The 24,346-nt window shown below is 37.0% G+C and overlaps 1 protein-coding gene across 2 annotated transcripts in view; it reads left to right on the top strand.

Annotated features, from left to right (window-relative positions):
• tsc2 (TSC complex subunit 2) overlaps window positions 1-24,346 on the top strand; it is a 44,473-nt gene that overhangs the window by 9,448 nt on the left and 10,679 nt on the right. Inside the window, exons 13-31 of one of the 2 annotated variants that reach the window (XM_084099669.1) lie at window positions 83-186; window positions 406-487; window positions 577-732; window positions 1,503-1,613; window positions 1,699-1,821; window positions 1,922-2,028; window positions 3,201-3,354; window positions 3,572-3,694; window positions 3,794-3,928; window positions 5,326-5,515; window positions 5,604-5,697; window positions 6,074-6,176; window positions 6,258-6,352; window positions 9,070-9,198; window positions 15,940-16,101; window positions 17,702-17,857; window positions 18,559-18,668; window positions 19,625-19,879; window positions 22,028-22,213. In XM_084099669.1, coding sequence (XP_083955795.1) covers window positions 83-186; window positions 406-487; window positions 577-732; window positions 1,503-1,613; window positions 1,699-1,821; window positions 1,922-2,028; window positions 3,201-3,354; window positions 3,572-3,694; window positions 3,794-3,928; window positions 5,326-5,515; window positions 5,604-5,697; window positions 6,074-6,176; window positions 6,258-6,352; window positions 9,070-9,198; window positions 15,940-16,101; window positions 17,702-17,857; window positions 18,559-18,668; window positions 19,625-19,879; window positions 22,028-22,213 — 2,575 coding nt within the window. The remainder of the gene's footprint in view (window positions 1-82; window positions 187-405; window positions 488-576; window positions 733-1,502; window positions 1,614-1,698; window positions 1,822-1,921; window positions 2,029-3,200; window positions 3,355-3,571; window positions 3,695-3,793; window positions 3,929-5,325; window positions 5,516-5,603; window positions 5,698-6,073; window positions 6,177-6,257; window positions 6,353-9,069; window positions 9,199-15,939; window positions 16,102-17,701; window positions 17,858-18,558; window positions 18,669-19,624; window positions 19,880-22,027; window positions 22,214-24,346) is intronic. The other variant, XM_084099670.1, reaches the window with a different exon arrangement.

Raw genomic sequence — 24,346 nt, 5'->3', positions numbered from 1 at the left:
GTGAGTTCATCTCTCTCTCCGCACATCTGTCCTCTTCTGACACCGTCTGGTTTGATTGACTGTCGGTGACTCTCTCTGGCAGGACGCGTCCGTGTTGACGCTGATTTCCTACAGAGCTCAGTCCATCCAGCCGGCCAAAGACGGGTGGCTGCAGAACCTCCTGAAACTCATGGAGAAGTTCTTCAGGTCTGGAAACTTCAATTCACATTTATTTATTTATTTATTTATTTATATAGCGCTTTAGACAATACAGATCGTTTCAAAGCAGCCTCACGGGGAATAAAACGGGAAAATTAGTGTCAGTGTTATAAAATTAATTTCAATAAAATTATTTTTCTCTCTCTCTCTCTCTCTCTGTCTCTGTCTCTGTCTCTTTCTCTCTTTCTCCCCCCCTCCCCTTCTCAGGAATGAGAGCCGTACTATGATCAGGATCAAGGTTCTGCACATCCTGTCCTTCGTGCTCAGCACAAACCGACAGCTCTATGAAGTCAGTCCTCAACCACACACACGGATCTCCATGCGTTCGTGAGATTCACATTGTTCTTGACCATCTGTGCTCTCTCTCTCTCGGAGCAGGAGGAGCTGATCGAGGTGGTGGTGATTCCTCAGCTGGGTCAGATCGCTGAAGATCGAGACCTGTCCGTCAGGAAACAGGCCACGCAGCTGCTGGTGGATCTAGCCGAGGGCTGTAACACGCATCACTTCAGCAGCCTGCTCGACATCATAGAGAAGGTGATGATGATGATGATGATAATGTCACTAACGGAACTTCATGCATTCCGTTTTTCTCCTGTTTGAAATTTAAATTGAAACATTCCAATGTTCTTTTAAATGTGCACCCGGTGGAAGTGTTCTTTTTCAGGTCATTTAAATAAACCAAATAGTTCAAAGCACAAGCATGTCTAAATTAATACGAGGTTATTAAATGTGATAATTCTCAGGAATTTAATTAGATTTTTTGGAACGAGATGGAAATCATTCGGGCCGTTTGCTGCCTGTTCATTATTACGGCCAGTTTCCACAGAGACACGTGTCATTAGCTATGCATGCATGCGGTATTCATTTCCTCAAACACACAAAAAAACTATCTGCGAATTCAGCAGCCTTTCAATCCCATTTGTTCACTTTCCAGGGAATGAAGCCACTGTGGCTCTTTTACTTAAAATAATTAATTAGTTTTCAATTATTTAAATGTATTAAATTTATTTCAATTGGCTATTAAATTTAAAATTAGTATAGATTTATTTAACTGTATTAATACATTTATATTAAGTTTAAATTAGTAGTTTAAAAACACTAGCATATTTGCTAGTGATCAACAACTATTAACCGGAGCAAATTATTCAGTCACATTCACCAGTGAGCGTATATACATTTTTTGCATTCATGTTTCAGAAATTTTATTTGCATTTTGTTTATTATTTTTATTTTTATTTTATGTAGCATCTCAGAATTGGCACAACAATATGTTGATGAAGCTCGACTCTCCTGTGCTCCTGTAGGTTGCTAGTCGTCCGTTATCATGCTCTATGGAGGGAGAACGAGAGCTGTGTGTGGAGTCGCCCATGGAGGACGTCCGAACCGCCATACTGGGTCTGCTAGACATACTGCAGGTACGCAACACCTCATCGTTCGATCAGAGTGATCACGAATATTCTCCGTAGCAGCTCCAGTGATTGTGTCTCTGCGCTTCTCTAGAGTAAACTGTACAGTCTGCCCGCCAGTCACGCCAGTCGAGTGTTCGAGCTGCTGATTTCTCATCTGCAGCTTCACTATAAGAACAAATACTGCAGTGCCATCGGGAGCTCCATACGGCTGAAGGTCAGACTTGAGTTAGCAAAGCAGCAACTAACAACTCATAGAAACACCTCGACTTCAGAAAAAGTAGAAGTGTCGTTTTCTCTCGTTGTTTCTGTGTCAGGTCTTTGATTTCTTATTGATGATGAGGGCGGACTCTCTTCATCGCCTGGGTGTTCCCAATAAAGATGGAGTCCTGAGATTCAGCCCTTATTGTCACTGTGACGTGGGGTAAGAACACAAACACGTGCTTTCTTTGCCGTTTTCTCACACACGTATTAAAGAGTTATTATTACTTTTAAATGAATATATTTATTTAAATGAATTATTACAATTACATTAAGTATAAATAGTTAAGGAGAGTAGTCAGATTTATTATTAAATGTAAATAAAGTATAAATGTATTTTAAAATTAACTAAAAATGTATTATTAAATTTAAATACAATATAAATGTATTTATAAAATGAAATTAAGGATAAACCTTTAAGGAGGGTAAAATATATTATTAAATTAAAATATATTATTACATTTAAATGAAGTATTCAATTTTTAATGCGCATTAAGTATAAATTATTAAGGAGGATATTCAGATTTATTATTCAATTTAAAGTATACATTTTAAATTAATTATTAAAACTACATTAGGTATAAATAATTAAGGACAATATTCAGATGTATTAATTAAAGTATAAATGTATTTTAACGTATTTTTAAATCCAATTAAAATGTATTATTAAATTGAAATAAAAAATACATTTATTTAAATGTATTTATAAAATTAAATGAAGTATAAAATATTAAGGGTGGTGTTTAGACTAACTAAAGTTATTATTAATTTTTAAATATAGTGTAAATGTTTTTTTAAATGTATCATTACATTTAAATTTTAATTATTACAATTAAATTAAAATGTATTATTAAATTAAGTATACACTTATTTAAATGTATTATTAATTCATTATTTATTGTTAAAATAAATTATTAAGGAGGATATTCAGGTTGACTATTACATTTAAATAAAGTATAAAAGTATATACAATTATTTGTACATTTAAATTGTATTACATTTACATGTATTTAAAATTATTTATAAAATGAAATTAAGTAAATTTATTAAGGAGAGTATTTCGAAGTTATCTAAAGTTATCATTATTTTTAAATAGTTAACATTTTTTAATTTATTAAATTTAAATTACATAAAAAACTATTAAATGTAAAAGAAGTATACATTTATTTAAATGTATTAAAATAAATTAAGTATAAATTATTAAGGGGCATATTCAAATATTATTAATTTTAATTTTAAATAAAGTATTGACTTGTTTAAATGTATTATTAAAATTAAATGAAGTATAAATTATTAGGGAGGGACATTCAGGTTGATCAAATGTCTGGTTTTCAGTGAGTCGGAGAAGAGAGTGTCCGATAAGAAGCCGGCAGGAACGGTGTCTCCACCGACAGGGAGTCCCACTCCAGCCGCTCCGCCCTCATCCATTCGCACAGCGTATCTGCCCTACAACCTGGCCTTCAACGTGCTGCTCCAGTGCCTGAAGATGGTACACAAACACACATACACACAGCTGAGATATTCCTCCACAAAATACAGGTTTAATACTATTGCAACATATTTTTCGGGGGGAAAAAGTAGCACCTGAATGTAAGTTGCACCTGGTAAAAATTGCACAGATAAGTCACATTATATTATTATATTAAACACACTAAATAAAACATGTATATGAATGTTTGCCGATCATGTGTGTGTTTGGCATGTAGGAGACTGACTGGAAGGTTCTGAAGCTGGTGCTGGATAAGATGTCGTGCACAATCCAGTATAAAGTCTTGATATTGTCGTCTCCGTGCAGCATCGATCATCTGTGCTCCACGCTATGTTCGATGGTACTGTACACGCGCTTGCAAAACTTCAACACTTACAGTAACTAAATGTAATGAACCGTATGGGAACTAGTTGATTTGAGAGAGTGTGTTTGTTTGCAGGTCACGGACCGGCTAATATCAGAGCGTTTGAAGAAGACTCCCGATGGATTCTCCCTCACGGATGTTCAGCTGGCTGTGGTTCCTGTCCTCACTGCCCTCACCTCCTACCACAGCTACCTAGAACAGTCCCGACAGGTGACACACACACACACACACCCTGAACTTGCTGTCTAAATGACAACACACCATACAGTATATTGTTAGTTTATAGTTCGGATATAAACACTGATGTCTACGAAATAATCAAAATAGAGCAAATCACCTTTTTAAAGTAACTTGGCAAGGTCATGGGTTCGATTCCCAGGGAAAGCAAGAACTGATAAGAATGTAAATGTGTACCTTGAAATGCAATGTAAGTCGCTTTGGATAAAAGCGTCTACCAAATGCATAAATGTAAATGTAAATACCAATTACATTGTTACACCAGTAGGTGGCGACAAGAGACTGTTAAAAAGTGTATTTGTCATTGAATCATTAATTCAAGAGATTCATTCAAAAACGCTGATTCATCCAGTAATGAAACAAATGAAGTCTTTATGAGTGAGTCATTGAATCATTCATTCAACCCCCAATTTTTACTTTTTTTTATTAATTAATCATTTGAAATAGATTGCAGCAATTAATATTTTGTCAGAACCTCCAGTAATTTACATGTTATTTTGTTTAGTTGTCTGAGAATCGTGATCTCTGTTAAATCATTCATGATTCTCAATTTATTTAGAAGCGTGCAGCTTTACCATACAGCCTATTGATTTTATAAAAAGCTAATAATCAGTGTTTCAAACCAGTTATTGTCATTAACAAAAATGAAAACTATTAAAAACATCTATGTTAATTGAAATAAAATAAATTTAGGATATGAAATAAAAATAAATATATTTCAGGTAATTGCCAAGGCAACATTTCTAAATTTTGTTTAGTTGAAGTACTAAAATTGCTAAAAGTGAAAATAAGTAAACAGAAACTGATATAAAAATGATAAAAGCTTAATAGACATAAAAAAAACCCCAGAAACTAATAAATTCGATAAATATTATCATATTTTTGTTATATTAAACTGAGAATATAAAATATAAAAAATAAAAACATAAAAAAGAGATAAATAAATAAATAAATGTATTAATAGGAAAATAAATAATTAAATAAATGACGTGATAAAACAAATACATTTATTTAATTTATTTATTAATTCAAAATATTTATTAATACTATATTTGTGATACTAAAATAACACTGCTACAAACTAAACCAAAATAAAACATTATTTGCTGTATTTATGAGTCATTTTAATATTGAGGATGTCTCCAGAAGAAAGTTTTGTCAGATCTAGGAATTTTAAATTAAATCTAAATGTAATGAAATGTAATAACTTTTTTTTATTTATTCACATTTATTATGACATAAATGAAGTACAAGTGTATTATTCAGTTCTGAGTTGATCATGAGAGCGAATGATTCAGTCACATGACTGTTTTTAATGCACATCTAGATGGACTGATTTGTTGAAGGTGTCCCCTGTGTGTCTGTCTCAGAGGGAGCTGGTTCAGTGTTTGGAGAAAGGCCTGATTTACCGCTGCGCTAAGCAGTGTGTGGTGGCTCTGACCATGTGCACCGTGGAGATGCCTGACATCATGATCAAACTCCTGCCCGCCCTCATCGTCAAGCTCACACACATCTCTGCCACCGTGGCCATGGCGTCGCCCATGCTGGAGTTCCTGTCCAGTGAGCGCAAGCCTTTCTTTCTTAATCCCGCCCATTCTCACCCTCTGACCAATCAGAATATAGTATAGCCTGTCTTTTTCGTCTGCAGCGTTGGTGCGGCTCCCGCGTCTGTACGCTAACTTCGTAGCTGAGCAGTACGTTAGCGTGTTTGCCATATCCCTGCCGTACACCAACCCTTCAAAGTGAGTATCATCATACACAGATTTGACCAGGTCCATAAGGGTCATTTATAATGTTACAAAAGATTTCTATGTCCAATAAAAGCTGTCAAATTAGAATCATATTAGAGTGATTTCTGAAGGGTCATGTGACACTGAAGACTGGAGTAATGATGCTGAAAATTCAGCTTTGATCACAGGAATAAATTACATTTTAACAGACATTCACATAGAAAACATGTATTTTAAAATGTAATAATATTTCACAATATTACTGTTTTTACTGTTTTTTTAATCAAATAAATGCAGCCTCTGTGAGCGTTAGAGTATTTTAAAGGCAGAATGATCTCGAACGACATGTATTTTAGTAGTTTTCTTGTTTTTCTTCTGCTCTCTGTAGGTTTAATCAGTACATAGTGTCTCTAGCCCATCATGTGATCGCCATGTGGTTCATACGCTGCAGGCTGCCGTTCAGGAAAGATTTCGTCCAGTACATCACCAAGGTGGGTGGTGGGACTTCTGTGCTCAGGTGCTCGCAGTTTGAACGATCGGTTTGTGTTGACTTGTTGTTTTTGTGTCATTAGGGTCTCCGCTCAAACGCTCTTCTGCCGTTCGATGACACACACGAGCAGAGCAGCTTCAGAGCGCGCAGCACCAGCCTGAACGAGAGACCCAAGAGGTACACACACACACACACACACACGATCATGTACGGCCGCATCATGTCAGGTTTCGCCGTTGGACTCAGTCATTCAGGCGCCTCATTGGTTCATTTTTTGATGGTAGTGGCGTGGTTTTTGGCTTTATGTGTCTGATTACGTCAGAACATCAGTTGTCACACGCGACTCACGGATGCTAGTTTGACTCGTCTCTTTCTCTCTGTCTTTTCTTATCGGTTTCATTTCTTTCTCTCTGTTTATCTCTTTCTCTCATCATCTGTCGAGGTGGTGACTATCACATCAAAACCATTGACACATTCACTTATGAAAGAGTGTTTCTTCAACTGCGGACATTTTATGTCCCAGGGATTGATTTTTATCCAGACTAATAGATTTTGACTTCTGACTATTTGTAACAGGAAGGTCACATTAAAACTGTTCTGGAGTTGTTGCTTTTTTAGCAATACTTTTTTAGTTTTGATACTTTCATGCAATTCAATCTTAAAATAAAAAATCATAAAAATAATCTAAGCAAAGATATATAAATATATATGTATGCTTGCTTGGTTCTATTTCTAACACATAAAGATGATGTAAATATGTGTGACAGTTCATGAAAGAAGTGTGTTCATACAATGTTGGACGTTGTTAGTAGATTCATTAAATTAGTAAGTTTAAAAAGTTTGTGTTCATGGAGTTTAATTTCTAAAAGGACTTAAAATGGCCGTAGTTGAAGAAACGCCTGAATATAAAGCACACACAGCTCTAAATCTTGTGCTGATGTTTAATGAGCCATGGTCCCATCCTGTGATACTCTACTCAGAACAACTAGTCATATGATGTCTAACAAAGGGACCAATAAACTAGAGGTTAACAGTCCCGTGTGGATTTGAACTGAATCATATTCATATTTTCTTTTACATTAAGCAGACTCTTTCCTACTTCATTCATTCTCTGTCTCCCCTTTTCTTCATTTCACTTTGTGCATTGGATTTAAAAACCGAAAGTATCTCATAAATCATTTCAATTTAACAGGAAATTTCCATGCTAATGACTTAATAAACCATTGTAACCAGGATATCTGGTGCAGCAATCAATGCATTGCAATTATTGTAACAACAAAAGAGTTTTCCCAGGCTTACCACTAATAAAGTCCATGATCAACTATGTCCAGAGCCACAAAACCATCTAATCTCATTGTCATGACAAATTCCAGGTTAATTTTCAGTGTTTTATTGTTTTCCTGTCCTGTGTCTTGTCCTGACACTGAAGCTGGAACTTTGAATTACAAGCCTGAAAGAGAGAAAGATCAATCAATGCGTTTACATGCACAAGAATATTCAGATATGAATGAGAACTTGGTCATATTATGATTATATAGGATTCATGTAACACACAATAACCTGATTGCCATCACCATATTAAGACCGTATTGTAGTCTCTATACATTTCTGTAAATATAACAATACTTATTCTTGTATTAATCAGACTTTTGGGTCATGTAAGCATCTTACTCAGAATATCAATCATAACTGAACATTTGTTTATATATGTACATGTTCACACAAAGGTAATTCTGGGGGAAAAATTTAAACTATTGATGAGACGTTTTCAAGTGAGGAGGAGATTTTTTTTATTACTTGCATTTTTTAAACATCATAACCTACATTTTGTTAATAACATGAATAAGCATCATTCAAAAGTCGATAAAAGTACTGCACAAAATTACTTAAATGCAGTGTAATAAATGACAAGAGTTCGAAATGTACTGCTTACATTGTGTGTTGATAGAAAAACTTGTGCGATTACGTTTTGATAAAAAGCAAACATTTAAATAAAAAAAAGCGATTTAAATAAATAACTTTCAAATAAATCATATAAAAATAAAATGCTTACTAAAAAGATTCAATATTTTATCCGTTTACCTGCATCAGAGAACTGTGAAAATGCATATGTGCTGTTAAATTATTGAAAGTGAATATATTTTAGGTCAAAGGCTGGAGAAAAGGTTTATGAATCTGAAAATGATGTGCATGTAAATGTATTTCAAAAATATATTTTCAAATGCCAGGCATCACATTCTCCATTCCAGCTTCTAGTTTAACTTCATCCCGTCATTCATTTATGTGTTTATTTGCTGTATTAATTCACACACATACACATGACCATATCACTGTTTTCCTATTGCTATTAATTTCCATTATAATGATCATTGCAGTGTCTTGAGTGCTTTTTTTCTTCCCCTGTACCAGTATGTTTGTGCTCTCTGATGAGTTTATCCCTTGTTTTCTCCAACTCTTTCATTCATTTGGTAGAATGCTGACAGTATATTGCTTACTTTATGCCTTGTCATGTGTCTGTTGATCTTTTATATGCTGTTTCTCCTTCCAGTTTTCCGTTTCCTCCTCTGTTATTGTTTCGTTTTTTTAAATGTCGTCCCTGTTTTCCGGTTCTCAGTGTGCACTGCTGACCAAGTTACTTTGTTTTCCTTTCACTTCCTTATTTGACCCCTCCCCCCTCCCCCCCTCCTCTGATTGGGTGTGGTTTGGGGGTGTGCCGACACCTCGGATCCGCCACCTGTGATTGGTCGCTGGCCACTTTCGTGACACTCCACAACCAATCGCACTCCCCCATCCACCCATGCCGACGTTGTTAAAATATGCCTCAAATTCCCCCCAACTCTCCTTGGTCACGACCTTACCCTGACGCACACCTGACCTTGTTTGCCCTCGGGCAGTTTGCGGACGACCAAAGTGGCGAAGCAAGGCCCCAGCGCAAACTCTCCCGTTAAAGACCTGAAAGATCTGTCGGCCATGGACGCCTTCCGCTCCCGAAGCATCAGTGTGTCCGAGCATGCGGTGCGCAGGTAGAGCATTTTTGGTAACATCAGCAACCGATTTATATCCCTACTTTTCCTTTTCTGTATGCAGGGACGGTGGGCGGGGCTTGGGCATTGGGGGCGGGCGATGCGGGCTGGGCGTGGACATCTGGTTTGGGCTAATTCTGATTGGGCAGGAAAGGGTGCATGCTGGAGGAGGGTTTTGTCTTTTTCTTTCGTGTCATTGGTGGTAACGTTGACTGCATGCGCTGAGCCTGGCCACTGACTTGCGTGCACCTGTTTTGATTTGAACCTAACCCCGTTTAGTATTTGCTTTTACCGTGCTTTATTGTGCTGTTTGTGATGGTGTTCATTTGAATGTTTTTTATTTATTTATTATCATGAACAAATGGTGGTATCACGGAGGCCCTAAAGGGATATGATGATGAGAAGAAAATGGGAGGAAAAGTGATATTTCAATGCTTTTGCAATATTTCGCAAAACTTTTGCGTTCGCCCGAGAAGCTTCGCGTTTACTCTTAAAACTTTTGTTTTCCATCAAGAAAAGTTGCATTCACTCACGAAATGTTTTGTTCTCGCAAACTTTTTCGTTCCCCTGAGAAACTTTGCCTTCAATAGCAAAACTTTTACTTTTTCACGCAAAACTTTTGCATTAACTCGCAAAAATGTTGTTTACTCGCAAAACTTTTACGTTCTCTTGCAAAACTTTTGTGTTCCCCTGACAAACTTTGGTATTCACTTACAAAGCATTAACCTCACAAAAACTTTTACGTTCTCTCGCAAAACTTTGCGTTCCCTTGAGAAACTTTGGTTTTTGCTCTCAAAACTTTTGTGTTCCACCAAGAAAAGTTGCGTTCACTCACAAATCATTTTTCGTTTTTCAAAATCGTTTTTTATGTTCTCTTGCAAAACTTTGTATTCACTCACAAAATATTTACGTTACCTCACAAAACTTTGCATTTCTTTGCAGAAACTTTGCGTTCAATCGCAAAACTTTTACGTTCTAGCGCAAAACTTTTGTGTTCGCCCGAGATGCTTCACGTTTACTCACAAAAACGTTTATGCTCTCTAACAAAACTTTTTCGTTCCCCTGAGAAACTTTGGTTTTTGCTCGCAAAACTTTTGTGTTCCACCAAGAAAAGTTTACTCACAAAAACGTTTATGCTCTCTAATAAAACTTTTTCGTTCCCCTGAGAAACTTTGGTATTCACTTACAAAGCATTAACCTCACAAAAACTTTTATGTTCTCTCGCAAAACTTTGCGTTCCCTTGAGAAACTTTGGTTTTTGCTCGCAAAACTTTTGTGTTCCACCAAGAAAAGTTGCATTCACTCACAAATCATTTTTCGTTTTTCAAAATCGTTTTTTATGTTCTCTTGCAAAACTTTGTATTCACTCACAAAATATTTACGTTACCTCACAAAAAAGTTTTACGTTCTCTCTCAAAACTTTGCATTTCTTTGCAGAAACTTTGCGTTCAATCGCAAAACTTTTACGTTCTAGCGCAAAACTTTTGTGTTCGCCCGAGATGATTCGCGTTTACTCGCAAAACGTTTACATTCTCTTGCAAATCTTTTGCGTTTCCCTGAGAAACTTTGCGTTCAATCGCAAAACTTTTACTTTCTTGTGCAAAACTTTTGCGTTCGCCCGAGAAGCTTCACGTTTACTCACAAAAACGTTTATGCTCTCTAACAAAACTTTTTCGTTCCCCTGAGAAACTTTGCGTTCAATCGCAAAACTTTTACGTTTACTTGCAAAACTTTTGTGTTCCTCTGACAAACTTTAGTATTCACTCACAAAAACTTTTGTTCTCTCGCAAAACTTTTGCGTTTCCCTGAGAAACATTGCGTTCGATCGCAAAACTTTTACTTTCTTGCGTAAAACTTTTGCGTTCGCCCGAGAAGCTTCACGTTTACTCACAAAAAGGTTTACGCTCTCCAGCAAAACTTTTGCGTTTCACTGAGAAAATTTGCGTTAATCCGCAAAACGTTTGTGAAGGAAATAATACGAGGTGAGAGAAAAAACTCTTTTGCTAGTGAACGCAGTTTTTCGGGGAACACAGTATTTCTGTGAGACGATGCAAAAGTGATGCGAGCGAGCGCACAAGCATTGAAATATAGCATTCCTTCCAAACTGTTTTTTTCCCCTTCTCCATGTCCCTTCAAGGGCTTCGTACTGTACACAGGAAGCATGCGAGATTGAAAAAGCGAAAGTAGGCCGACAGTCACACAATCTAGCGTCAAGCTTTTCTGTCTTTGCTGTTTGTTGAACGAAATGAACTGCAGAAATTCAGCTCCCAAACACTAGGGGGCGCACTCAACTTTCTCAGCCTGCCGCCTGTTTTAACCTTCACTTATTCACATCATGTTCACACTCTCTTTACACATGATCCAGGTAAGTATCCATCCATGCTTCATCAAAGTGCATTTTGAACCATGAACATGAAACGCTGCAAACACACTGAAAATGCCACACTGACGCCCTCTTCAAATGCTGTTCCTCCATGTTTTGTTTTTCACCCGATTTAAAAAAAGAAGAAAAAAAAAAGTATTTTTTAGCACTTATGGAAATTCTGTTATCATTTACTTACCTCATGTCATTTCAAACCCATATGAAACACACATTTGTGTTTTTTCCACTCAACACACTGGACATCATCAGCCTCATATTCATTTGCATACATTTAAATATGAAGTCTGACCTCCTCCTGCTACTCAATAACTCATTAACACATAACCAGCAGAGGGCAGTGTAGCATCAGGAGAGATTTACACCAACAGGCGGAGGGAGAGAGACTGGCAGTAATATACCCTGAACGTGTGTGTTTTAGTAACCCAGTGCATCTAATTACCATACAATCTATTAATTCAGTGTCTACAAGTTAAAGGGTGGTAGAGAATAGAAAGTCCTTTAATAACAAGCTCAGGGATTTCATACGGCATATTTGTTTTATTATTTAGATTACCCTGTCATTGCTTTGCTACGTATTTCTGTGCCGAGGGGTTTTGTTTGGATCATTCCAAGGTTGCTCTTTATGATTTAATGACATTTTTGGCGAGCTAATTATGCTGGAATGGATCTAAATCACAAGCCTGAGTTGAAAGTCAACATGAAGAAAATGTACCGCTTCAGTTTCATAAATCAACTGGGAAATTTAAACTTTTTCTGTTTCCCCCTCTAAATGAATCAAATATTAATTGCTCACTAGATATCCAGTGAAGAAATGAATATGCTCTGAACGCATTTATATTCAGCCGTCATCGCTTATTGCATCAATAGAGTCAAATTATTATCATCTACTCCACACTCATCAACAATCATCCGACTGCCGCTAATAGGGATGATGGAGGGGCTTGATGAACAGTGAAATGTTTTCAGTGTGTGACACAGCAGTGAAAAGATGTTTATGTTGGAATTTGTGCCTTTTGGAAAAGATCAACGTGCTTAGAGAATATCATGATATCAAAGGTAGGGTTTGATATTATGATCAGCTGTGCTGGACGCCCAGGATTCAGAGACTTGATGGAGATTTCGTGAAGTTAAGATAAATTTGGCAGGTTCTTATCTTGGTTTTATTTGAGTGCTCTTTATCTGGAAAATTCATGCATTTACTGTGCAAACAGATATAATAAGATAATTTGGACATTAAAGCATTATAGGTCAACTCTGAGATGAGGCGTCCACTTCAGCTGGACACAAACTGGGACTCTCTCTCTCTCTCTTTCTCTCTCTCTCTGTGTGTGTGTGTGTGTGTGTGTATGCGTGCTGGATGAGCCTGTTTATGGACGCTCCAGTGATTTGCTATGGTGCGCTGGTTAAGGCTTAGGACGGATACACCAGAAGGTTGTTGGATCGATTCCGGTGAGGAAAAAGTCAATTGTGCCCTCGTGCAAAAGCAGCCGAAGGAATGTTCTAGATTCAGCTTAATCTCTTATCGACAGCGCTTGTCAGTTACTACGGTAAATAGCATTGACCCTTCCATCAGGTTGTGTTTGTTTACATCAACACATTTATAGTGGAAGTCAACGGGGTCATTCACTTTTAGGGCTTAAATGCTTGAATTTTTTATTTTTCTGTACATCATTTTTTGCTATTTAAGCTGTAAACTGTGTAAAGTAAAAACAGGGAATTACTTTTCCCTGTTCACTTCTATTGTACGTGCATTACAGTAACCGTGAAAAGCTGATTTAAAGCCTCCGTCCTTCATGAAGTTAGTTCAATTGCCTAAAAATGTGCATTTCATTTGCTGGAAATTACCTTTAAAAATGTGCACAGTCAAGTTTGATATAAAATTATGTATTAATTTATTTTAGAGAATTATTTGGAAAAAAAAATACACACACATACGCACAAGTAAATAAAAATATGTTATACTTAAAATAATTAAAATATGTGTATATATAATTTACTTCACATTAAGATGTAATTATTATTTACTTATAAAATAATAATGTAAAATAATATATATATGTATATATTTTTTTTAATTTTAAAATAATTAAAATATTTTTGACTATATTCAAATATAATTATTACTTGCACATTTTTTATTTGATTATAAAGTATGTTATTTTACTTTATATTCAGATATAATTATTTACTTTATAATCTAATGAAGACAATTAAAGGTAAATGCTAAATAAATAAAAATACTCATATTTTAATAAGTAATTTTTTTAATAAATGTATAATAAATAAATAATAAATAAATGTTTAATTTTTTATTGTTGCTAATGCTGTCTTTATTCACTAGGATAATGGAGAGGTGACATTTCATTGCACACCAGAGATAAACTGCATCCCAACCTTATCAGTGTGAAATATTGACATTTAAGTCCAGGTCGCTGAAGGTGAAGTTCACGGTGTCGTTCTGTGGTGTGTGTGTGTGTATCATTCTCCAGATAGAATATAGTTTTTATTTTGATAGACATTCTGTTGATTTATAAAGGGGTGACATCAGATGACGCAGGTCATGCTGAAACTCCTTTATTTTGTCGAGCGCGTTTGTCGTCTCTGACGCCCACATGTACTCATATCCGTCCTTGTTGGACTGTTGGTGATAAATGGCTGTTTATTCCTCGCTAGTATTTCACACACAACCACACACACACACGCACACGTCAAGTTCGTGATTTCTGGATGAGTTGTTCACCTGTGCCTGATGTAAAAGTCAAAAGCACTTTAGCTCAAAGGTGTGTTGTGTCGTGTGTGTTGTCTCAGCGTATGGAGATGATTTGGACTTGGTTGATTTCCCCTGGGATGCGGTTGCCGTGGTTACAGAAAGGCAGGATGCTGATGGCGGCCTTAGATTAATGTGATCATCTAGATAATGTGTGTGTGTGTGTGTGTGGCAGCTGAACGTGTCTGGTGTGGTTTTGTCTGGCTATTCTCTCTCTCTCTCTCTCTCTCTCTCTCTCTCTCTCTCTCTCTCTCTCTCTCTCTCTCTCTCTCTCTCTCTCTCAAAGTTTGTCCCTTTTACAGACCCAGTTTTGTGTCACTTTAGAGGGAAATAGAATGGACTTCAACTAAACAAAATGAATAAAGGAAACGTTCACCCAAAAATGTAAATTCTTTCAAAAGTTCATGCATATTAAAAATAAAACAACACGATTGGTCAATGCACAATGGTGTAAAGCGCGAATGAGATTTACAGTGAATAATTACTTAAATTTGGGTCTGTTCCTTGCAAAAATATCCATATATATCTTCTAAAGACTTTGAATATAATGCACGAGTCATATGGGCCACTTTTAGGAAACTTTAAACGTTTTATGACAGTTTTGGAGCGCATTTTTTGTTCTAGTCAAGAAATAAAGTCATGTGGTTTTAGAATGACATAAGAGTGAAAGTGTTATTTTAGTATTATTTATATACTATTTTAGTATTAATATTTTGAATGAGCTTTTATTTTTATATTTTCAGTTTTCATTTTAAATTTAAATAAAGTTGTAGTATTTTTTTGTAGTTAAGTAGTTTATAGTTTTTTTTATTTTTATATTTCTGTTAGTGCTGTCAAATCGATTAATTGGTTTGTATAATTTATAAGTACACACACACACACACACACACACACACACACACACTTACAAATTTTTATGTTAGATGCGATTAATCAATTTGACCGCACTAACTTCTATATAAATCTATTTTTATATCATTTTTATTTTTTAATAGAATTTTTATTTCTTTAACTTTAATCATTTTATTTCAGTTAGTTGCCAAGGCAACATTTCTAATTTAAATATAATTTTTTCCCACCTGCATATGTATATATAGTTTTAATTAACGATTGAAATAAAATGACTCTTATTATTCTCAGGTTTAGATGACACTGCCGAGTGAGTCTTTGGGTGAACTATTCCTTTAAGCAAAGATGAACAAACATAATGTCTCTAATTTGATTCATGGAGTGTGAGTCTGTATTTTAACTGCATGTGTGTGTGTGTTTTCAGTGGGTCACTCCAGCTTCAATCACCATCTGAATCTGATTCATTACCCGCTGACTCTCTCGCTTCACACGGTGTCCAAAACAGCCGTGACTCCATTTGCAATCATGACAAGCAAAAAAGAGGGTGTAGCTCCGCCCACAGTGATGTCATAATCGGAATCAAATGAATCAGAACTGGAATCAGTCAGTTCCGCTGGCATCATGTCTGGTTAGGACACTGTGTTAGAGAGCGAGCAATGACTTCACTAGCACCAGTGTGAGCTGGTTGTGAATCTGACCTCTGACCCCTGTGTGTGTGACCCCTGACCCCCGTCCTGTGCAGGATGCAGACGTCCACCACCACCTGCAGCCTGGGCTCGGCCGACGAGAACGCGGTGATGCAGGCCGACGACGCGCTGAAGACGGTCCACCTGGAGCTGACCGAGACCTGCCTGGACATGATGGCCCGATACGTCTTCTCCAACTTCTCTGCGCTGCCCAAGAGGTGCCCAGCTACACTTCACAGTCGTCTTACATTTACTGCCCTAATTTCATCACATTAGTATTAGTATTTATCAGGTCAATCAATCACAATTAAATGCGTCAATATTTGCCGTTGAATATCAGTATTTGATTAGAAACGCCATTAAGTGAAGATAATTAAATTTGTTTACATTATCATGTTAGATGAAAGCGTTGAATAAGGCATGAGTAATTGCTTTTTTTATCGTGTGTATAGATTATATTATATTATATTAATGATATTATTAAAAAAAAAAAAAAAAAAAAAAAAAAAAAATATATATATATATATATATATATATATATATATATATATATATATATTTTTTTTTTTTTTTTTTTAAATAATAATATATAGTAATAAAAAATGCACTAAATTAACACATTAAATTAAGTAACTATTATCTAATTGTAAATTTTGTTTTATCAGGTTTCAAAAAAAGGATTTTTTTTTTTCAAATAAATTAATAATAATAATTAATTAAAAATAACTAATTAATTTCCTATTTCCCTAAACTGTAACTGATTAACTATTAATTTTCTAGTTAATTTTCTAATAATTTTGAAATGTAATGCGTAATAATAATAATAGTATTAACTGACACATTTAATAGTTGTTCATTTTTATTGTTTCAAATAAAATAAAATAAAATAAAAGGAGAAATATTTACCTACCTTAAACTTAAATAATGAATTATTGTGTACATTTGTTTAAAATATATGTTAAAAATATTAAAAACGACTACTGAAACAATAACATTTTTATTTTTTATTTCTACAAGTAAGTATTCATGTTTGTATGGCAAGAAAATCTAACTGGCCAATTACTTGGGTATAATCTTTTAGCTCATGCATCAATGCACCAAAAGCTATTTTACCGTCTGACTTTAAACAAAAGGAATTGTAATTTCATTCATTTGTAACTCGCTTTGAAACAAAGTGTCTGCTAAATGAATGCATTGAAGATTCACACAGAGCTGCTGCTGTCTCTGCCTTTTCTTCTTCTTTTGTTTTAGGTTAGTTTACACACTTTTAGGTAGAGCCGTAATTGCTTGACCTTCATCCTTTTGTGCGCTTTCTATTTGCAGACCTTCAGATAGAATTTATTTTTCATCTGGGCTGAAGCAGACCGGCTGAACGCTGCATTGATCCACCTTTTGTTCCAGAGCAAACTTATTTCTCAGTCAGTCTTTCAAAAGTTGTTTTGCTCTCTATGTGAATATTCAAATCAGCCGATATCCTCACTCGGCCGGTTGTTTTGGAAAGTGTAGCATCTACTTTTAGAGTGAGAACAGCAAACTCTTGTCATAGATGAATGTGTTTTTCTCACAAGAGCATCTCCAGTGTCTTGTGGCCGCGTGTGACGCTAAATAAAGATGAGTAATGGACTTTATAAAATCTCTCTCTCTCTCTCTCTCTCTCTCTCTCTCTCTCTCTCTCTCTCTCTCTCTCTCTCTCTCTCTCTCTCTCTCTCTCTCTCTCTCTCTCTCTCTCTCTCTCTCTCTCTCTCTCTCTCTCTCTCTCTCTCTCTCTCTCTCTCTCTCTCTCTCTCTCTCTCTCTCTCCTCTCTCCCTCTCTCTCAGGTCTCCCATTGCCGAGTTCCTGTTATCCGGTGGACCCAGTATGACTTGGCTGGTTGGGAATAAGTTAGTCACTATAACAACCAGTGGCGGCTCGCGAACCCAAGCCCTTCTCGGTCTGGACATGGCAGAGAGACCCGGAGGAGGAGAAATGACCAGGTTACAAACATTTAACTCTTTCCCCGCCAGCGTTTAAAAAAAAAAAAGTTGCCAGCCACCGCCAGCGTTTTTGATCATTTCTACTCAATTTTCATGGCCCCCAGAATATTTTGTTGTATGAATATCTGAACATGCAATATATAAAATGAAACAACAGACCCTCTGCTTTAAAACTAAAAAAAGTTTTATTCTAGCTTCATGCATTGTTTTTTGATCAACAATGTGGGTAAGTTTTATTAAAAAAAGTAAAATTTTGAGCAAAAAGCTGAGAAAATCACGTTTTTCTCAAAGACTACATCCAGATCAGATTCAGAACGATGATCAAGACACAGATGGAGTAGATTGAGTTCATCAACACCCCTAATGCTTCACAGGCCTGTAGCTTGTCCTGGGTTGACATTACATTCAGTAAATTTAGGCAGTCTTGATTTATATTCTGTTTAATGTTGATGTTCGCGTTATTTTACATATGCATATGATTACATATGGGATCGCTCGTTTTTTGCATCTTCTTTGCACGTGTTTTGATCAGGAGATTCAGTTCTCTTTCAGAAGATGTGTAATAGCGCCCCCTACCGTATAAGGATAAGCAATAGCCTCATATGACAGTGTTTACTGGTCTGAGTCTCGTAAGAGAGCGTCTAAAGATGGGAATGTGAGTGGAAAATATAAAAACTTATCCATATATGAATGTTCTGCAGGTCGGACCCGTCTCTTCACACGCGGCAGACGAAAGAGGCTCCGGCTATACTAGAGTCACAGTCCGGCCAGCAGATCAACACCACTCGCACACGAGTCCGCTCCATATCAGGTGCCAATGTTCACATCCTCTGCACCCGCATCCAATTAAATGGGCCATATCCCTTATGCTTTAAGGTTTTCTTGCTCCAAAGAGTTGTCATGATCCTTTTCCACATTCGGACCCATGAAGTTAAATCGTTAGTTTGCTACTGTACCTTTAAGACCTCTATATATGGATTACTTCTTTCATCACTGTCTTACCTTCCATATGAAACCATTAGTAGTTCCTTAGCCAAGTATAATTTAACCGAAACTGTTTGGTTACCAACATTCTTCAAAACATTTTTACATTTTTAACATTTTACGTTCCACAGAACAGAGAAAGCCATACAGGTTTGGAACGACATTAAGATATATTACTTAATTATATATAGTATAATTAAGTATAATATATAGTAATTACCAATAATTACTTTTATGACCCTATTTACTTTCTTAAAGGGATAGTTCACTCAAAAAGTTTCTGTCATCATTTACTTGCCCGTGCTTACCATTTTATTTCCAGCGTTGTTATATATTTTTTAAAAGAGACAAAAACACAACAAAATTACTAAAACTTAAAAGGGATAGTTCACCCAAAAACCCAAAATCCTGTCATCATGTAAAGATAAAAAAGTTTGCAGACAAACTTTAAGTTGGCTTGTGCCTAGCTAGAAAGTTTGAAGTAGTTTTAAAAGCTCGAAGTTTGAAGGATTTCAGTTTGTAATCATTTTAAGTTTTAGTTTAGTAGTTTTAAAAGCCGGATGGATGGATGGATGGATGGATGGATGGATGGATAGATGGATAGATAGATAGATAGATAGATAGATAGATAGATAGAAGTCAGTTGTAACTGTTTGGTTTCCAGCATTCTTCAAAATATCTTATTTTGTATACTAGTAGCAGTAGTGTGTATACCAGGATTATTAGTATACAGTAGATTGGCATTTATTATTGAAGCGCTCCCTCTATCACTCCTCTCTCCAGGCGGTCACGCTCTACGGGCCGGTCCAGCTCAGAGTCTGAGTCCCCTGGTGGCGTCTCCCGAGGGCGAGTACAGCGGCCCGTTGCCTCCACCCGGCCCCCCGCTGGACGTGCTGGGGTCCCAGAGGGGAATCGAGGACCACCCGCCTCCCTCTACCTCCCACTCCTCGCCCCCGTTCAGAGACAAGTCCTGCCTGGCGGAGTTCGTGCCCATGCTAACGCAGGGCTGGGCAGAGATCTTCATCCGCAGACCCTCAGGTACCACAGACGCTGGAAATAACGAGTGCGTGCTTTACCCCGTAACCTTGGCCCGGGCCGTAATTATCACCCACTCCATCTGTTATGACACATTTGTGTACAGCATTAAAATTAAATCATAATAACTGCTTTCCAAGGGCGTTTCAGCGGTGCATGAGCGCACATGCGGCCCGCAGGGGTTGTCATGCCATTTTGATAGTTTCATAATAGTTTGACTCACACCTGCCGTGCCCACGGGCCTGATTTTCCTCATGCTGCTCTCCTCCGCCTGCCTCTAAATGAAGAATAGCTCCGGAGCATTTCGCAGAAGTTATATTTTTGTATTAATTGCGACGTGTCCTTGAACGCTTTGCTTCTTGAAGAATAACACGTGGCGTGATGTTTCTTCAGTAAGAGTCCTGAGCATTTCAGTGCGTTGCTATTGTGGTTTTATTCCTTTCTCTCTTTGTCAGTCACTTTTTTTGTCTCTTTCTTTCTCATGTCTGCTTTATAGGGCTCTTGCTGCAGTCTGAACAGCTTTTGTGCATTTTAGCTTCAGTGTATTCTTACTTTTCTGTCCCTCCAATCTCGCTTTCGCTCTCTATCAGTGTTTAGTTTATTTTATTTAGTGAGAAATTGTATTGTAGTAATAGAAATACACTAGTGCAAATAAACTAGTTGTATTAAATCAAGTAATTAATGATGTAAAATATACAAATATTTAAAAAAATCTAAATGTTTTTTTATATATAAATGTCAATTTATATAAAATGTAAAATTATAATTGTTGCAGTGTGCTGCTAATATTTCATTTGACTTGTTGATTTTTCATTCATAAGTAATATTAAATCATGTAAACAATAGTTGGTTCAAATTAAGCTAAAATAAAATCAATTATAGTATTTATTAATTAATATATTAATGTTAGTTTAACTACACACTCTCTCTCTCTCTCTCTCTGTAAAATAAAGATCCAAATGGCTCTGGTTCCTCGAGGAAATAAACTCGCCAGAATATTTCATTAGTGTCTGTGTGTAACTGAGTTTTGCGGATGTGTCATGCAGAGTGTGCAGATGCTGATGCAGATGTTGGTTAAATGGATAAATCGGCATAGCTGAAGGTGTGAACAGACAGCTGGAGGTCTTAATCCTCCTCCGTAATGTGTGTTTGTGTGTGTGCTGGTTTAGGAACTCCTCTCAGGTTGAAGACAGACTGCACTCGCTCATGCTCTGCTGGATTTGTTTCCGCTCTGTACCTGTATGTTGTGTGTGTGTTCAGGGTGCTAAATAAACTTGTCGTCACAGCAATGGCAGGTGAATTAAAAAAATTGCTGGCCATAAACATGCACTATTTCAAATTCAATCATGGCAACTCTCAAAGTCGTTTTTGTATGTTAATGAAAATGGCAGTGTTAATGTATTTGGTCTTGGTGGTTTGGACTTGCTATTGCCATTAGATACACAGACACGCTGCTCTGTGTGTAAGATATGCTACTACTGCATCAATACACGTACATGAATCCAGTAGCAGATCTAGGCAGGTGGAGCTGGGGAGGTGGAGGGGTTCAGAGGAGCTCTGATGGCTCACAGCAGGACTAGCTTACAGCGAACACTGAACCAGTTTAAATCTCATTGGCTGTAGGATCAGCAGAGGCCAATCAGCTTGTGCCTTGCGGTAATGATGTGATTGCTTGCAGGTGCATGTAAAGGACCGATCAGTCTGGGCCTGTTTACACCCGGTCACTTCATGCGTTTTTTCTGATCGGATAGCTATCTGATTTATCAAAATTATTCCATTTACACTTGGTAACATAAATGGGTTTTTGCAAAATGGCTATAACGATGGCAAATTGATATAAATCCGATCTCCAATTCCCTCCTAATGGAGTTTTCGTCATCGAAAGCAATAGATATGAGCTGCATTTTATTGATAATCAGCTAATTTCAAAATCAATGACCGCAATAGGACATAGTGACTGGGTGACTAGTACTGACTGATTCACTCATAAATACAGCTTCAAATACATACAGCTACACCTTTAGCCGTGACTTATTCACGATACAGCACAGCCTCTTGTACCTTATTGCGTTATGCAGACATTTAAAGTTACTGTCCAGTTGGCATTTGTTTGATTCTGTAAATCTGCTCTCGTTTGCTGTCTCTGCTCAGGTAACACCAGCTGGCTGATGTGTCTGGAGAACCCCCCGAGCCCCTTCTCCTCTGAGCTGGGGAACCTGCCGCTGCAGGAGCTGTCCAGCGTGCTGATGGCCATGGACGGGGTGAAGGAGCCCCGGAGCGAGGCCCCTGTTGCCCCCCCGCAGGGCAGACCCTGTCCAATCCAGCGATCCAACACCGGTGAGCCGCACGACTCCAGCGTCTGATCTCTGATGTTTATACACAGCTGAAATGAGTTTAAAGAGCTAGCTGAGATATCAGGTGCTCCAGTATTTTAAGAAAGTATGGTAAGCTGTGTCAGAATAGCCTACTGCTATACTATTATACACTATTCATGTAGCATGTGTACTGTGCGCTGAATATTTTCTGTTTGCACATTCCCAATAACATTTGAGAAAATGTGCAATATACAACAAAAATCCATGATTTTTACTTTCTCTTTGGCCTGCCGTGATTTTTGAGTAATCGTCTAATCTTGGTTATTCAGTTATTTGAGATAACCTCAATAATTGTGCCGTTTAAAAGGGCTATATGGAGAATTCGGTGGCATCGGTGGCCTTTAAGTGAACTCTTCGCACTCCATTAGCCTCGGACGGCCAAATCAGTCACGTAACGCACAGGAGACTGAACGTGATTCAAGGCCCTGATGTGATCACGGTGAAGTACTTGTTTGTTCTTCGCTTAGAAGTAAAAAAGAAATTGGAAATACATTTGCAGTGATGCACTGTTAGCGAACATCCTGACGCCGTCTACGCTGCTGAGAGCGATGATGAACATGTAAATATGTGCTGCGCGCTTTCCTCTCAGTAACAAAATAACCATAATGAGAAAGCGTTTGTCATCCGGACCTCTTTACAGATCATGCTGTTTTGCCACTCTCTCAGCCTGAGACTCTTTGACTGTTGTTTAGTTCTGTCATCTGGGTCCATGCGATGTTGATGGGTTGCCCTGTGTTGGTTTCTGTCTGTCTGTCTGTCTGTGTGTGTGTGTGTGTGAGGGGTTTGTCGCTGCAGTGGGCGCTCTCAGCTCTCTCTGCTCCACTGATACACCCGGCAGGTTTCACAGGAGTATTTCCTGGGCAGGTATATATATATATATCTAGTAGTGTGTGTGTATGTGGCTCTTTATTAACACTCAACAGACCAGAACAAACCGACTAATCAAAGGTGAACTCAACCAATCGCCATACAACCCGAGAACTAGTGATGGGATGATTCCTGACATTTTTTTTTGTGTCCTCTTTTCCTGGAGCTCTTTTCTCTTCCCTTTGCTCTTTCTCTTTCATCCATGAATTTGACCTGAAAACATCTTTCTCTTCTAAAGCTGCCTAGTTTCTGTCATCTGGTAATGCATTCCCTTTATGCGTGTGATTTGAATTGGACTCGCATAAAAGTGTTCCTGTGAGAGACGGACCGTGTGGAAAGAAAGAAAGAAAGGTTTTGACAGCCATTCTATATAGATCAAGCATAACTGACATTTCACTTTTATGTGAACATTTTTTATTCAACATCAATATTTTAGGTTAAAAATGAACATGAATGTGTAAGAAAAGTTGTATTTTTCAGATTTTGTCAGCTGCTTTAATCAACTTTTAGCTTTTAGTTGGCCTGTTGTGACAATTTCATTTAAAGTACAAGAATGTTCATGTATTATATCAATAAATAATTGTATGTACGTGCATTTACCTTCATATTAGGGCTGTCAGTCAATTACACATTTTAACTGAATTAGATATTAGATATAATTGAATTACTCTCAATGCACTGATATTTAAAAGATCTTGATGGCTAATAATAAGACATACATTTTATTACTTACTTGTCTGATCTAATATAATAAATATTTTTATTACAGTAAATAATTTTTAGCTACAGTACAACACCCAGTACTATTACTAGTCGGACTGTGATATTTTTAATATATAAAAATATCACAGTGATATTTTTAATTTAAAGGTAAGCATATTATTGAATAAACATTTAGAGTAGATTACACCAATGAGTGCAACATGATGTCATCATTATTTTGGATTTATTTTCCAGGAAGAGAGAGACTGTTAGTGTAAATCTGCTTTTGTTAACTTTTAGAGGAACATTAGCATACAGATGACACTCTTCAACTCTCATTTCTCTTCTCAGTGAGTGTCTGAAAGCAGCATGTTTTATAATGCCTTTCAGTGTCGAATCACATACTGATCCTGCTTTACGTGTCCAGATCGATCAGCTCGTGTGTGTGTGTGTGTGATCAGAGTGTGTTTGAGCAGATTTGATCTTCAGGTGGCTGTGCATGTATTAGAGTGACTTCAGGAGAGTT

The sequence above is a fragment of the Abramis brama genome (assembly GCF_963993115.1).
Source record: "Abramis brama genome assembly, chromosome: 2".
In the NCBI taxonomy this organism is placed as follows: domain Eukaryota; kingdom Metazoa; phylum Chordata; class Actinopteri; order Cypriniformes; family Leuciscidae; genus Abramis; species Abramis brama.
Note: the sequence above shows the minus strand (reverse complement) of the source record. Positions and strands in the feature narration are given on the sequence as shown.